Here is a 16511-nt window from a genome sequence, read left to right on the forward strand (position 1 = left end):
CGTTTCCGGCCATTTGTAACTTCATCCCGGACAGCTGCTATTGGTCACCACCCTCATCGAGATTCATCCCCGACAGGAAACGCTCAGCCATTCGATGATCTCGATCAGTTTGCGGTGCCTCGATTCTCCCGCATTGTTTTCCGCGCTTCTGCTCTCACTGCTGGCCTTAGAGCCAAGCTCATTCTTATGACTCCGAAATCTCTGGATCGCGTCACGTTTCGGCACTACGATCCAAGAAGGAGCAATCGATGATTATCTATCCGGGCAGTGATTCCAGGGAGCTTCCGTGTTTGTTCAATCGAATTGATTTCCGACCTCAGAGAAGCGAGGCTCAGACCCGGAGAATAGAGAGAGGAAGAGAGAATAGAGAGATTTCGCTATCTCGACTTCGAGGCTTCGAATATCGATGGTTGGTTCTTTGAAATCTCTCGAATCGTCCTCGAGGCTCGGCACTCACCAATGAAGGAGAGATTATGGGGAAAATCGTAAGTTCGGGTCGACCCGATATTTTCCACGCGTCAGGGTGCGGATCCTCCGAATGATCTGTAGGTGGATGCGAACGCTTATTCTCCACAGTGACAGCAACGCCTAATTCCATGCAAGCACTCCGCAGAATTTCCCGAACGAGCGAACGCCCTGTTTTGTCATCTGTTGCGAGAGCAGAACTGCGGTGGTCGGAGCTCTGCTGGATCATCAAAAAGCGTTCGTTCGTTCCTCCCTCTATTTCTCGTTTGCAGTGATCTCTGCCTCCAAGGGCACACGGCTTCGTAGACTCATCTCAATCAAAGTCTGATCGCTGAGAAGAAGCGGAATGGGAAAAGAATGAACCTCGAGGACTTGGGGCTCAACCGCGACTTTCCAGGGTCGTTCGTAAATGCCACAGGAAATCTTCGCGAGTACTGTGTTCTCCTTATCGCCGCTCCGTTTCCAGAGGAGCGAATCGGGCCTTCCCGGACAGTCCCAATATTCACAGACGCGGTCAGTCCTCTGCATGAAAGTCGGACGAACTCTGAGAAGTTGACGGTCCCGGCGGGAGCCACGTCAGCGTCAACATTGTTCGAGCCCCGAGGAGGGACGGAGCGGCCCGCCCAGTCAGAGGAGCGATGGTCATCTTTATTCTGATCCAATGGGGGCGAAACTTTTGGGAGAAAATGGAAGTGTCCGCTCGAATAGACGCTCTGACTGAGCATAGGTCGCTCACCTTCTTGACTGGCGTCCAGCGTCGGAGGAGAGACCATAATCATTTATTAAGATTGTCCAAGGCTCTATTTTTAGCAACTAACGTGACCATCACAGGCCGCACGTCGACGACTCTCCATTTATTTCTGCTGCTTTTTTGAGAGTCCTCATTGGAAACGAATGGCAGAGAGGCAGACTCCTACCGCACGCCTCTCTCCTGCGAGCGGCGAATTTCCTGATGGTGATTGAGCCTAGCTGGGACGCCTTGGCCCTTCCGGGTTCGCTTAGGTACTCGTCTATTCGTCCGTACGTTACATCGAGGGATGGAAATTCGGGATAAATAATAATTAGAACGTCAGAGCTGACCAGGCTCCCTGGTAGACGAGACCCGAGAAGCGAAATCATTCGATTCATTAGCTATCGGTGCCAAGGCCACCTTTGGCCCCTTTCCCCACCTCCACAATTACCGTCATCGGCGAAGACATCAGACCCCGGGCACAACGAATTCCCCACTGACCCAGCCGGTATCATCACCGACGAACATTGTCTCCCTCGTCTGCATCGGGGAGCTTGCCCTTCATAAGCGCGAGTACGCTGCTCGAGACAGGGAACGAGGCCCTATCAGGCTGTCGCTCCTCGATCAAGTGATCAGCAGCCGAGTGGTCAGCGCGCCGTACACTATACCACGGAAACTCTCTGCGCGATTTCACTACTTGAAACCTCGCTGTCTTGAAGTCCCTGCGGAATCTTCGCAATTCATGTTTGTGCTCGCTCCTGCCTTGTCAAAATGTTCTTTCCGCGCCCCGGTTTCTCTGGAAATTACCCGAGACAAATCAGAATCCACCGCCGCCAACACGAGCGAATTTGCCCGTCCGATCCTGTCAGAGTCTGTTCGAGGAACAGAATCGACCGCAAGCCTGCGGTCTGGCATTCAACAAAACTTCGGTAGTCGACTCTTCGTCGGTCTCATTTTTCTGCTCGGAGATCATCAGTCAGTCAGTTTAGATAAAAACTCGCGGAAGCCGGCCGAGAGAGAGGGCGGATAGAAGATCAAAGGGAGAGTTTACGCAATCTCGACATCCGTCGACGACGGCGTTGAGATTCATGCGGAACTAAACTGGCTTGAGGGAAGCCTATATTTCCCAGACCCCGCCCGTCTGAATATAATCCATTGATGTGTTCCCAGAGAAGGCTCGGCGGATGGTGGCGCTCCCGTCACGAACGGGACAAACCATGCCATCTCCAGCTTCCATGAAAGCCTGCAAAATGGCTCTCAACTTCTCCCTCGCTGAGTTCCCTTCTTCTTTGTTGTCGTCGTCCATGTGGGGTTCGTCTTTGTGCGGGGAATGTCCGTGTTAGCCGGCTCGCTCCCGAGTCTTAGCGAATCAACAGGAAACCGTTGTTTTTGCCCAGTCTCGCTCCAGTCACAGAGGGACACTATGTCAACGGGTCTCAATCCCGGTGAAACCCTAGCAACAAGAAGAAGGAGAAGAGCTCCGCGCAGTAGCTCTGAAAATCGGAAGGAGGGATGACTACGAATGGGAGTTTTTTTCCATCTGTTTTCTCTGAAACCTCGCAGATCACCGCGGTCGCTGTTCCTACACCGAGGTGGCATGATACCTGCGAAGTCGCAAGCAGCCAAGCAAGAAGCACTTCACCAATCAATGAAGTTGATGCTCCAAACAAGGAGTTTTTTAAGTGATTAGATCTCGAGTGACTCCGCGCGTTTCGGAGCACTCCCGGTCGACGAAGAGCTCCTTCAATTCCGAAGAGAACAATTCATTGAGGTCGCCCCCCTGCTTCACTGTATCATCGGATTATACTTCGGTGGACAGTACGTCAGTCTCTCGACCGTCCTTAAGTTTCTAATTCTGTTCCGATCGGGGGAACTCTCAAATACCTTGACGACTCGACACTCGGCGGAAGCCTCTGTGTGCTGATACGGATCGGGGCAATCGGTTTCCTCTTCAACTCCAGTTACTCTGAGAGAATCAACAAAGTGCATTTCCGGCCTACCCGTTCAAGGCGGAGCCCAATCAGATGGAGGTGACTAACCTCTTGGCTGCTTGAGTGGCTGTCTTTCCACCCGACGAGCTACCCCCCGTCAACCGCTGGCACGAGTCTGTTTGCACTGACAACAACCGACTTCTTCGCCTCCACCACCGTTATTCAAACAAGACCCGCATGCGTTTTACATCGAATTGTGCGCGGATGAACGGCGGAGCGATCAAGGGACTCCGAAATAATTGACAGATTGTCTTGTCGTCGCAGTCCCAACCAGGAACACAGATTCAAATTTCCTCAGTCGAGGGCACACCCCCGTGAGGACGTCTGAGAGTTCGAATTTCGATTCCTTGGTTCGGATCGCATCCGTCAATTCACCCTGCACGATGTCGTGAGACGTTCTTCCCGGAGAAAGGGGGTCACGATATCAGCCTGGGAGATGCAGATTCTCGGAGAAAATGACGGGGAACTTGCTGAATTCATTCATTTGGAGCCGTTTCAAGAGATCGCAATCGGTCTCTGTATTCGTTGTTCATTCAGAAGTGCGAGGAGAACCGATCGGAGGCGCTGGTAGGAGGGGAGACTCAATGTCTATGGAGCATCGCTCTCCGGGGAAATCCTTCGGCGCGAGCTCAGCGTGCACCAGCAACGAAACCCGCGTTCTTCTCACTCAATTAAATTAATCCTTCCATTGTATCGACAACTACCTGGAGCAGGCTGCTCCATGCAGTGAGCGATGAGGGGAATGCCGAATTCATTGAGAGATCCATCATTAGGAGGCGAATCGTCAGAAGATATCGCTACTGCTTCCGGATCGATGGTCGGTAGCTCCGGAAACAAAAAATGAAGGGAGGCTCCCACAGACCATTGAGTGCACTCCCGGCTAGATTTCCGTGGGAAATTATCCCCCCTGCCGCCTCGACCGGGATCTAGAAGCGGAAAAACCGTTGAGTATCGCACCCTACGCTGGTCACGGTCAAATTATTCACGCTTCTGCAGCGTTATACTCCTTGATAGCACCTTTTCGGATGGCTACATTTCCCCTCTTTTCTGAATTTGCTCCTCCAAATTCGCTCCCTTTCCGATCGGGAACGCCTGTGTTCGGATCAGCTGATGGAGTTGGACTCTCCACGAGACTCGAAAGTAGAAGCTGGCTCACATCGAGTGATTTTTCCCGCTCTCTTGAGTCATTCACGGAGCGTAGCGCTGGACGCCATGAGAGGGCGACGTAATCGTGATTCGTGATGAGCTTGATGACGGCGCGATCGAATCGCAGAATCTGTAAATATAACTTGTAAGGCCTCGGCGAGCCGCGGAGAGGACCAGGAGACGAGGGTTCCTCAGTTTGATGAGCGGGAGGTGTCAGAGTCAGTCTTGTGTTGAGTGCCAAAGTTTCATGCCGGCACAGCATCGCCGACACTAATATATTCAACCCATGGCACTCGCCATGGAGCAGACCTTTCTATCCGGGGAACAGGCGGCGGCGGGGAAAACATTTTCCCTGTCTGAAAGGTTTAGCCGTAGCGACCGACGGCGTCATCGTAAATCGATAGTGCGGTCCGTTATTAATAGCTCCGTGAGGACTCTGACGGATTGCGTGTCCAGAGTCCGAAATCAAATGATGGACCTTCCGCTCGTGCTCTGAAGTCCGGGACGGGAGAAGATTGCCTGGAGATAGATTTCCAGCGCTGTGCATTTACGGGACAAGCGAAGTTCGTGATTAGCTCACGATCATTTTGCCGAGAATCGTTCTCTGTTGGGGGAAAACAGAAAATTCAGCGCTGCTGTTATTTTGGAATCCGGGGATTTCAAAGATGCAGCCGGCAGATTAGCCTCGCAGAGCGACTTCCCTGATGATAATCGGCGCTCTCGACTACATATGTCAGTCTGCGGGCCTCTCGGCGTACATACCCCCATTCCATAGTAATGGTCCGGACGGTTCCCCCTCGTTCGGCTCCTGTATCGTGTCATTCTCCGTGACAGAGCAGCTAAAACCCCCGACCCCTCCCCCCTCTTACAGAGTTCTATTCCGGAGCCGTCGCATGTCCCCAAAGTCCATGAGGACGATAAACCTCCAAAACCCGGGATGCGACTTCCGCGGAGCGCAGTCGGAAGAATCTATATATCGCTAATTCTCTAACTAAGCCCTATCTCTCCCCCGAGGCTCGTTCGCGGTCCTGTTCTCTCCGCAGCCAATACGGAGGCTAAAAAAAGCCTCAATTCACACCTGAGGCGGTTTTGATGAAGGGAAACATTTATCAAGCGTCGACATTTCTCCGCACGGAGCCCTTTCAGAGCTGCGATCGACCGAACGTGTCGACACGCGCACGGAGAGATGATGGGAAATCCTTCCTCAAAGGTTCTCCATCAGAGAATAGGCGCTACGGACCGACGGTTAAGTGGACGCCAACGACCACGCTCGCGAGCGGGTGCCTTCGTGGCCGGCAGAGGGAACTGAGAAGGACACGAGCGATAGCAGGAGTAGGTTTTTCCGCGTGAAAAATTTTCAAGCGTGAGGTCATTGGAATCCTATTCGAGATAAAATTAGGCGCCGTAAATACGGACCGAGAGCTCCCACGAACATCCAGTATGTCGCGATTTCTTCGATTATGGAGCGCGCCCTATCCATACTCTTCATTCCGTCGAAGCAGACCTGCTCCCGGGGACGGGATAGATCTTCGCCGGCGAGAGCACATCTCACCCCGTTGCTGGGTGAAAGGAGGGTGAACTTTCGGCTCTGCGGACTGCGTACTCGGACGAGAGACACTGGCAATGAGAGGAATGGCAACGGGGAGAAAATCCAATGCTGTATGAGTGGAACCTTTGAGCTCGGGTCGAAATTCGTCCGTTCGGAACAGCGAAACCCAACGGTGGCCTCGGCAGCTGTTCGGCTGACTTGCGTCAAGCCAATAGCGAACAGACGATGCCTATAGGGAGCTGTTTCTCCGGCTTCCCAACGGTCTCTTTCTTCTCCCGCTTTCGTTTTTCCCTGTCGACCCCCTCATTCCCTCGTCCCGCGGAAGCTCGGGGAGCGTTTGAGGGCGTCTTCGTGGCTCCGGATGAGGTCGTTGCTCGTTCCGAGTATTTCGAACAAACAACGAGAGCGATCCTAGCCTCCAGTCCATAGTGGGTGAGTGGGTCGTTTAGTGAAGAACTCGGGGACTGGGCGAGGTTCTTGTCCGAGCGCTCGCCTGTCCAGTAACCGGCACGAGAGGAGACTCGAAACAACGATGCTCCACCGCGAACAGTCCATTTGGGGCTTTTGGCTTTCACTTCAATAAGGCTGCACTGAGTGAGTGAGAGGAGGGGATTCGGGCTGACACTCCCGCTCTCCAGAAAGTGTCCTGGCTCCACGTCTTTTTTTGGTGGAGCAGCTCGCGAAGGGGTGACCCTATAATCCTCAAAGAGGATCGCGAATGCGAGAGGGGGGGTGGCTGAGGGGAAGGTAGAAGAAAAAGGTTACAAAGCCATAGGAAAAAGGGCATTGACGCACTACCCAGAAGGGCGGAAAATTCGATTGCAGAGTGGGGCTCATGTAAATCACAGCCACCAAAAAAAACCTAAGGCTCTTTACCTGAAGGGAGAGAGCGGATAGTGTTGGATTTGGAGAGTTTGGGATCATACGTTGAAGGGAAGACATGAGGAGGATTCCACAAACGTCATACCAGAATTTCTGCGTTTGACTTGACCTTTGGAGCCGTATCGTTCGGTGAATCTTACCATTGGTAGCACTCTATACCGCGGGTGAGGGTCACCGCAGAGTTCCTCCCATTGGGATAACCGCAAGGACCTACCTACTCAAAACGCGCTTTAGGATGGGGTTAGGCGTATGGAGTAATTGCCCAGGTCATTGGCTCTCAGACGTGTGTGGGGCTATGGGAAGGTGGGGCACGGCGGGGCGTGGTTTAACAACGAGGTGGGGCACGGCAGAAAATCTTTCAGAAACCCTGACCTAGATCTCGATCATGAGTCCTACACCTCGAATCTGGAATTCGTATTGTGGGCGAATTTTATCGGACTGAACAGGGGAACGAGGATCGTGCTCGGGAGACGCCCCTATCGTGTGTAGTCGATATCGTCTATCGCAGGCACGGAGGAACATTGCCCGCAGGGATTCCCATCGTCGGAAATATCCATGAGCGGCCATATTTCCGAAACATGGTTTGAACGGGCTCGAGACCGGTCGCCCTGCGTCTGATGCAAAGGTGAGCGGAGGCCACCGCAGAAAAGGAGGCGTGCGACTCTCTCCAAGCGTTTCATCTCTGAATCTCAGGTGTCACGAGCGTGTGGGGATGTTCTTCAATTTCGTTTCCGCCGACGCTAGACTTCGTGCATTGGTGAGACAATCGCTTATCGCTACAGGCAAACGATCGCCAAATTGCACACGATTCCAGGAAGAGTCCCAAGACGCGCCAACCACTCGACCACCCTCATGAGAGAGGGTAAATGTTCGTGATCCTGGGATATCCGGAGGGGGATCCTCCAGGATGTACGGCGGGGCCTCCGACGGCGACCTGACCTCTCGAAAATTCCCTCCACCGAGGCATCGTTCTTCTAAAAGATTTCGACCCGTCGCGTCGCTACGGAAAATAGAGCGAATGGCCGATTGACATAACTGATCCGGTCACCGAAACTCAATTGGTCTCTCCGCAGAGCGAAGCGTGCACTTGGTATACGTGCATCGACTGGTGCACGTGTCCTTCGGGGAAGTACATTATTCAAGTATACACGTCTCCCTGGAAAACTCTGAGCGAGTGCTTGGTCGAAACCCCGGCTGCGTGGGCCGAGATGGGTATCTGGGCTTTCCAAGTGAATCTTCTGATTGCTGCGGGCTTCTCGACCGAGCCGACGATTTTCCCGGATGGAATCCGTCTTGAAAAAGAGAATTTTCCATCCTCGAATGCTCACTCATGAATAGAGTCACCTACCATGAGCTGAGACACGGAATCCCCGCTGACCTTCCTGAGAAAACGGAATGTTCCATCGGCGGTGGTAACGCATTCAACTCGGAAGTCGCGAGTCTCATCAGAGACGTGGATCATCTTTGCGATTCCCGGCCTCATTTCGAATCGATTTGCTCTTCTCGTTAGGAAATTTCGGATATCCTATCGCATGTGAATTTTCTCCAATCAAACCCTTAATCGCAGCACCGATAAGGCGTTCCTTGAGCAGAGATACCTCAGCAAGTTTCTATTTGAACTCGGCGATGGCGGCGCAGTTAGCGAAGAAGCCCGAATTCCGTATCCTTGAACGACTCGCAATCAAAAACGGCTTAGTTTGCGACTCTGTTCTGGAGTTCATTTTGTTTGCTCGAGGCAGCTTCAGAGCGCAATCGACAAGGAGAGTCGCCGAGGCAAAGGGTCTATCGTCCACGTTCGGAGACCGGTCGATAGAGCCTTCGACGCCGTCGAGTCTGAGGAAGAAACCGTCGACGACGGAACGGATAAGGTACACTTTTCGGACCGCTACACAGCTAAATCGCCGGTCGATCTGATCTCAAAGCTGGTGGCCCCACCTTCGAACGATTCAGGAACTATCCTGTCTGACGGCCTGAATAAGACCCATTCAACCCGACTCCATTCACCTCTGACGTACTCGCTCGGAAAGACGAAGTCTAACAGAAAATGAATACTTTTTGGAAAGGAAGCGCGTCGAGCCGGTTGCAGGCCCTGTCCTTCGATGAGCGGGCGGATGAGGCAGCGACACCCGTCACTAAATCGTGCCGCTGGGGTCGGCCGCAGTGACTGTCGTGATAGTGTTGGGGGTGATCCCGGTCCCAGCAGGATCCGTTTTATTCGAAAAACCACAAACAAATTCGAGCTATTACCAAGAGGCGGCCGACTGGAGCTACAGCGATGTGCGATAATTAAAGCTCGATTGGCAGCTCCTCTGATGCCACACAGTAGCTCCATTTGACGCGTGATTAGCTCGTTGCGCGTGGACGGTCGCATGCGTTTCATGAACAAATTCCTCTGGAATCGTCCCCGAGAACGAACGAATACAAGATTCGTTGACGGGACTATTATCAGACACTTACAGACGGGGATGCAAAGCTTTCACTCGGATCGCCGTGTTATTCCCGGGATTTGCTAGGGAGACTCCGCAGTATCGATTCGGATCCCTTTCGAGGAACAACTCGGGAGGTTCCTCCATCCTCGCGATGAGCTCTCCGCCGAAAACGCGTGACTCAGGCGAATCAGCAAGAGAATTCTCGATGCCCTGCGTGAGCTCATTTTTTTCTCGCGGATGCCGGGAACGGAGTGCTCCGCGTCCAAAACTTCGACCCATCGGTCGAGCGGTTGGGCCGACCCTTGGAGATCTCAATGGGCTCCCCAGCGACGGGGTCTTGAGAAAGCCTTGAATGGCTATTATTTCAATTTAATCGTCTGCGAATTTCCCCTCCGAACGTTCCCCCCGGGAGTCGCTTGGGCCACACTTTCTCGGCAGCCGACAGCGCCTCAAGTCGGGCGATTATCATGATCCAGACGAGACTTAATAACAGGTCTTTGAAAACGAGCGCGATGACGAGCCGTCAGTAATGAGCAGCTCTGAGCCTACTGGGAGTTTGCTGAGTTCACAGGAATGCATCGGAACTCCGAAACGAATTGCAGCATGAATGACTGCGGATCTTCCTTTAGAACTTTCTTCGGATTGTGGGGGGAGCTTTAACCGCGTCGTTTCTCATTTCCATTCTCCACTTTGATTGAGATCTGAGGCACCGAGTCCGAGTCGAACCCAAGTTGATATCCGGATGAATCACCAGAGTATTTGCACACCGCAGGTATCAGATGATGTTCCGGATTTCGAGAGAATGGGCCGATTCAATGGCGATCCAGTCGATTCACCGACGCAAGATGACACAAAGGAGCCTCGTCATGAAAAGTAATACTTCGAGGGAGCGACGGAGAATGTCCGTCATGAGTCTTGACCCGGGCCCGTGATATCCGATCGTAGGCTCCGCGAGCATCAGGAATCCACTCACGGATGACATCGTGAATGTGATAATTCTCGTACATGGTCGAGAATTCCAGTCCTGATTCAATTGCTTCACAACTCTTGAAATAATTTTTCGTTCGAATATTTCGCGAGTGAGGAGAGCTCCAATTATTCCGCTCCATTTAGATTCCCTCATTCGTCGGCAGTGAGCGTGTTGGTTCGCTGCCGTCATTAATTTCGTCTGTGATTGAAAATTCTCGATGAGGGCGGATTTCCTGTTTTCTGTCACTACTTCGCACGAGACTGGATAAAGCCGAGCTCAGGAAGAATCAGGCGGTTTCCTGCCTCCCTCGGGGATTTTCTCGCCGCAAGTTGCGCTAGCCCACATGAAGAGTATCGGTCCGAAATAGAGCGGTCGACCGCTATTGACGAACGTCTGAATTTACAATTTGAATCCGCTCCATTTAAATCTCGTATTACACTGCCCGACAGCCAAAACCCAACAGAATAGGTGAGACCTAGGTAGGGGTAAATGGGGGCCGTACATTCCGAATCTGTGAACAGTTTTCTCGTATCAGGTCTAGTTTTTCCGTAAAATCAATTTTTCGGATTTTCGTGATTTTTTCCCTCAAAAATTTTTTTTTCCTGCTTCACGATGAGCAAGATCCACGAAAATTGGGGAACATTTAGGCCCATCCCAGGTCTATCTCTGGTTGAATTTTCGTGTGATTCGGAGCACCAGTCTCTGAGCTAGAGAGCATCAAAGTTCGAAAATGGCTGAAAAATGCGGATGGCAAGCCTCTTTGCCAAGGGCTGACAAAAAAACTATCTCCTCAGAACCTCTCTACCCTCGACAGTTCCATAGCGAGTTCCAATACGAACATTTTAAGACAAATTTGAGCATGATCGGATGATCCATTGGTTTTTTATTCGCAAAAAACACTAGGAACCCTCAACACGTCCGATCTGAACTAGAGCTCGGAATCGGTGAATCGGAACCGACGAAAGGAGACGTGAGGGATTGTCTGGAGTGGGGTCGATCAGTAGCTTCTCGCATAAGGTTCCAGCAGTAATCGGCCATCATCGAGGTGTCCCATCTTCCCTGGTATCTCTCTTCCATGGTGCTTATGTCCTGGTGGAACCTTTCTCCTTGTTCGTCACTCATTGCGCCGAGATTCTGGGGGAAGTGGTCGAGATGGCTATGGAGGTAGTGAAGTTTTATACTCATCCGACACCCGAGAACTTGGAAGCTTCGGAGCATTTTCTGAACCAGAACGACGTAGTTTTCAGCTCTCGTGTTTCCGAGGAATTCCTGGACGACAAGAACGAACGACTCCCAAGCTTCAGCTTCCTGTACGTTCATTGACTTCACGAAGTCAGGATCTTTGATCAACCTACGAATCTGAGGTCCATCAAGGACGCCCGCTTGGACTTTTTTTCACCTCGTATATTTCAATTCAACAATCTGGGTTGCTCATCGTACGCGGCTTCAGCATGTTCTTTTCCTTCAATCCCGACGCCAAGAGCTCAGCAGATTCCTTCGGCAAGCGGAGGTCTCTCACAAGATCATTCAGCTCGCGTTGATCGAATCTTCCGGCGGCTTCGAGAGCTTGGAACATATCGTCGGGCTCAGGCGACGTTTCTTCTGACTGTAAAAATTCTTCACCAAGGCCTGCCACGGGAGATGAGTCTCGATAGATTGGTATTGGAACTCTCTCTGAATGCGGACGCGGAGTAATTACGGGCGGAAGCTTAGCTCAACAGCGGAGCAGGGTCAGGAGAGTACAATTCCAACTCGCCCACCCCGTCTCACGCCGTTGCATATGCGCGGAAGCCCCGAGCGCAATATGAGACAATCAATAAGGTGACACTGACAACCAAAACGTGAGTTCTACAGGCAAGCTCGAATGATGGAAAACTGAGAATGATCCAGGAGTCCGGCGACTTGTCCGACTTTTCAATACCCTGGGACTTACCGGAGGCTTCTTTAGGTTGCCGGGGAGACGAAGCTCGGAACTGCTTCCGCTGCTCTGGGTGTATTGTGATCATGGTGGGAGGATGTGCCCGACTCAAACGCAAACGCAGAGAGACTCCCAGGGTTAAGATCTGGTTGTCACAGGTTCTATGGCATCTCCATTCGGAGCAAGCGAGCGCCCGAGGGGAGCCCAGCGACGCGCTATCAGTCTCGGAGCCGAATGATCATGACTCAGCCAATCCGAGCCAATCAGAGAGGGTGCTCATTGGAGAGGGGCTCATGAGAATTGGATTCCCGGAAGCCTGCTGACTGAGGATCTCGTCATGGACCAGTATCGACGCTCCATCGTCTTGAGTCTTGAGAATCCATCCTTCCATAAACCTTGTTCAAACTTTGACCATCCCTGGACGGTGATGCCGTCGGAGACATGCTCATCCGATGACCGGGTTCGACGTCGCATAAGCTACCTACACAATACTGAAACCTCACTATCGCTCTCGCATGTTTGCGACGTTGGCCCACGCCAAGAATGAGTAACTTGAACATTTCGTAGTTGGGTGTAGAAACGGACGTCTCAAGTCGCGGGGCGGCGCTGCTCTCCGGACTCTTCACGATGAAGGGAGAAATCTTCCGCAATATCGCGGTCCCGTGCGATCGCACACAGGAGGGAGCATATATCGGAGAGTTTCATTTATTTAATAATAGACTTATCCAAGGGGGCTGAGGGCCTTGCAAAAGCCCACAGGCCTTACGCCGCGTGTGTTCCAGGGTTAATAAGTGCTTTTTGAGCAGTTTTCTCAACAGTGAACAGTGTGGCCTGGACAGTGGACTCCTGGCGATACGCAGCTCTGGGGGTTTGGAGTTCCATACCTCAGTTAGGGTGACCAGATGGGACAGTTTAAGAGATTCGGTGATCATTTGAGCAGAACGTATGGTGAGCAAACGGGAGGCTCCCGAAGAAACTAAGAGACTTTCGATGGTATATAGAGAGGGCATTAGAGCTCCTCGGGTAGATAGAGAGGAAATGAGAGCTACTCGGCTACATAGGAGAGCGAGACAGGCGACGCACTCACCGTAGAGTTTGAGTACCCTGAATATCAGGTGTATACCAATGAAATTAGAAAATCCGCGGGTCGGCGCTAGCTCTGATTGTCGTTGGAATTTTCACGCCAAACCTGTGTTCTGATTTGAATCAAAATCTCGCCTAACAATGACGACCGTTAGGCGAAACGAATTTCGTCTAGCTTTGATTATCATTTGCGATGACGATGTGTTCCTACGTGCCGGAAAAGGTGGTTTTGCGGGGAACCCTGGTTGCCGCATACAATCTCAAAAGAAATGCAACTGAAACCCATGAAATGCTGGTTACAGCTTTCGGGGAGCGTGCCTTGAGCTTAGCACAATGCTACAATTGGTACAAAAAGTTCGATGCCAACAATTTCGACCTGTCCAATCGAACTCGTGGGCGACCTCCGAAGAAGTTTGGGAACGATGATCTGCAGAAACTGCTGGATGAAAACTGCTCGCAAAGTCAAGCGGAGCTCGCGAAGAGACTGAAGGTCACTCAAAAAACCATTTCGAAGCGACTCCTTGCGATGGGGAAAATCCAGAAGTTCGGCAAGTGGATACCTTATGAACTTAACGAACGGCAGAAGGAAAGAAGGAAAACCGTAGCCAAAAATCTACTTGCTAGGTTGAGGAAGAAAGGATTCCTACATCGAATCATCACTAGTGACGAAAAATGGATTTTCTTCGAGAACCCCAAGCGTAGATCGGCGTGGCTTAGCCCCGGGGAGGCTGCGCCGGAGACTGTGAAGCCCGATCGATACGGGAAAAAGCAATGTTATGTGTCTGGTGGGATCAAGACGGGATAATCTACTACGAGCTGCTGAAACCGGGGGAAACAGTCGATACAGTTCGTTATCAGCAGCAGCTCATCGATATGAAGCGAGCCTTGAGTGAGAAACGTCCAGGGATTCTGAGCCGTCACGAGAAGAGAATCCTCCTCCATGATAACGCGCCCAGTCACACCACCAAAGCCACCAAAGAAACTCTCGCTGCTCTGAACCTGGAAGTCCTACCCCATCCCGCGTACTCACCGGACATGGCCCCTTCCGATTACCACTTGTTCGCATCGGTGGGGCACGGACTTGCCAACCAGCATTTCAAAACATACGAAAACGTCAGGAATTGGCTCGACGAGTGGTTTGCCTCAAAGGGCGGAGACTTCTACCGCAAGGGAATCTGCGATCTGCCGGAAAGATGGGCCAAATGTGTGGCTGCCGACGGTGCATATTTTTAATAAAGTCGGCGTTACCCTTTGATCATGAAGAAAAGTTGTATTCTCTGGAAATTTTCTAATTTCATGGGTATACCCCTGATATATACAGTTTTCTGAAAAGAGGCGCGATTGAAGAGCGAGGACGAAGGGCGAAGATGGCACGGAGGGCGTTGTTTCGGACAACTTGAACAGATTCGAGAGAGGAGTTTGAGGTGGAGGCGTCCCAGCAGGAAGCGGTGCGGTCTACGGTGCTTTTCCCCCGCGAATCGATTCTCCCGAGTTAGAGGAAGACGATGAGTCGTGATCCGAGTCGAACTCTTCCCCGACGTCGGATCCCCCCGAAGCCTGCAATATAAGCTCAGTGTCATACTCCCCGTGAGTTCTCGGAGAGCTCCAGGATTCTCGCGTAGGCTCGATAAGTTTACAACCGGGGTGCTCCGAGGGACCTACCTTGTCGGGGTTGAAGTCGTCATCGCTTTTGTCTTCATCATCGTCGTCATCCTCTCGTTTCTTTGCCTCGCTTTTCACCCTGTGCAAGTAGGCGTCTGGACCGGAATCGTCTCCACGCTGTTTGTTGCCGATCTTGAGCTTCTTGCTCTTGGCAAACTCGTACAGTCGATCGTACTCGTCTTTCTCAATCGACGAGAATACATGAGTTATCCGATTCCGCAAGTGTACTTCGATATCAAAGGATCGGGTCGAACCGCCGGACCGAGCGAAATTAACTGACGAGATCTCCTCGAATCGGATATGGAGTGGAGGTTTGTGGACGTACATGAAGCCCTTTTCAAGCGGGTACAGTAATCCATAGGACGATTTGTAAGTGCACGTGATAGCCGGTGTGCCATTCATGCTCTTGTAGTTTCCAGGCGTTGTGATCTTCCGCTGGACCACAGCTTTGACGATTCGACTGAGGGTCTCAAAAACGGGTCCACTCATCTCCTTTTCGAGTTTGCCATCATACTTCTCCTTGAGATCGCCAGCGCTCATAGAAAGAGTTATATCTTCTTCGTCCTCTTTGTTGAACATCAATATCAAGAAGTGGTATCTTGTTTGACCTTGCTTTATCGGGGGATCGAGACTGAGAACAAAGTGCATCCGACGTCCATCCTTGTGAGGGAGAAGAAAAATACGGAGTATCGTACTGACAGGTATTTTGTAATCGAAGGTTTTTCCATGGAGCTGGATGAAAGTCGTGAATATCTTGATGTCGTAGCGACCTGGAAGTGCGAAAGGGACCTATAGCGGCGCGAAATGAAGTCTCCAGAGGGTAGATATGAATCGATCCTCGATCGCCGTCCTCACCTCTCGGCGTGAGGCACTGAACGCCATTGAAGTTGGCAATCGCGTCTCCCGTAGCTTGTGTGATGCCAGCCCCCGACATGACATTAGCTTTGAAGGCCTCGACGGCATCAACGTCTGGATTCGGATCCGTAGGGACGTAAAACCGCATCTCCATCATGCACGAGGGAGCGTCATCGTTCGGTTGGAACTCGAGAGTGACTTCATTCTTGCTCGTCGAACAATTCGACACGTACGCCAGCGGAATCTGCGCGAAGTTCCGAGAAAGAGTCAGAATATCGGCTGGTTCCGATTCTGAAAACAAAGCTTGCGGGATAGGAGGATCACTTACCTCGAAAGCTGGTACTTTGTCGATATCGAAGGACAATACTACCGGATCGAAGTTAACTGTGCCCCAGTTTCGACCCGTTAGAGAGAATTCCTTAGTCTTCATATCCAAATTATAAAACTCCTATAGGAGAAGGATGAATTAGTCAGCTCATGAATCTCAGAAGCCCAAAGTACTCGGCGGTATTTTCTCAGCCGTGAGGACGGCATACGTTCAAGCTTCTTCTTGGGGAATCAGCTATTGGAATGATACCTTGAAGAACTCTCTCAGTTTCCCTCTCTCGTCATTCTGGAAACCTCCGAATCGATAGAGGGACGGGTTTTTCGTCTGTATTCTGAGACCGTATGCGCCGGCTAGTCTCTGCCAAAAGACACTCTCGACCTGGTGGGGAAATGGAGAGCTCAATACCAAAATGCCCAAACGGATCTCACCGAGTGAATTTTGCGGGCCGACCTCGATGAGTCCCCCACCCGAGCTTCCGAATCCTCGGGACAGCGATATAAGAT

The 16511-nt window shown here is 51.6% G+C and overlaps 1 protein-coding gene across 1 annotated transcript; it reads right to left on the reverse strand.

The window, feature by feature from the left end:
- Nucleotides 1–14412: 14412 nt before the first annotated feature.
- LOC100908844 (FACT complex subunit Ssrp1) lies at nucleotides 14413–16386 on the reverse strand (the record flags this gene model as incomplete). Its single annotated transcript, XM_018640510.1, has 5 exons — nucleotides 14413–14720; nucleotides 14826–15595; nucleotides 15681–15924; nucleotides 16009–16128; nucleotides 16258–16386. Coding segments are annotated over 5 exons (1365 nt in total), but the record flags the coding sequence as incomplete, so codon positions are not given.
- Between the last annotated feature and the right edge of the window lie 125 nt (nucleotides 16387–16511).

The sequence above is a fragment of the Galendromus occidentalis genome, unplaced genomic scaffold (genome assembly GCF_000255335.2).
Source record: "Galendromus occidentalis unplaced genomic scaffold, Mocc_1.1 scf7180000077486, whole genome shotgun sequence".
Lineage (NCBI taxonomy): Eukaryota > Metazoa > Arthropoda > Arachnida > Mesostigmata > Phytoseiidae > Galendromus > Galendromus occidentalis.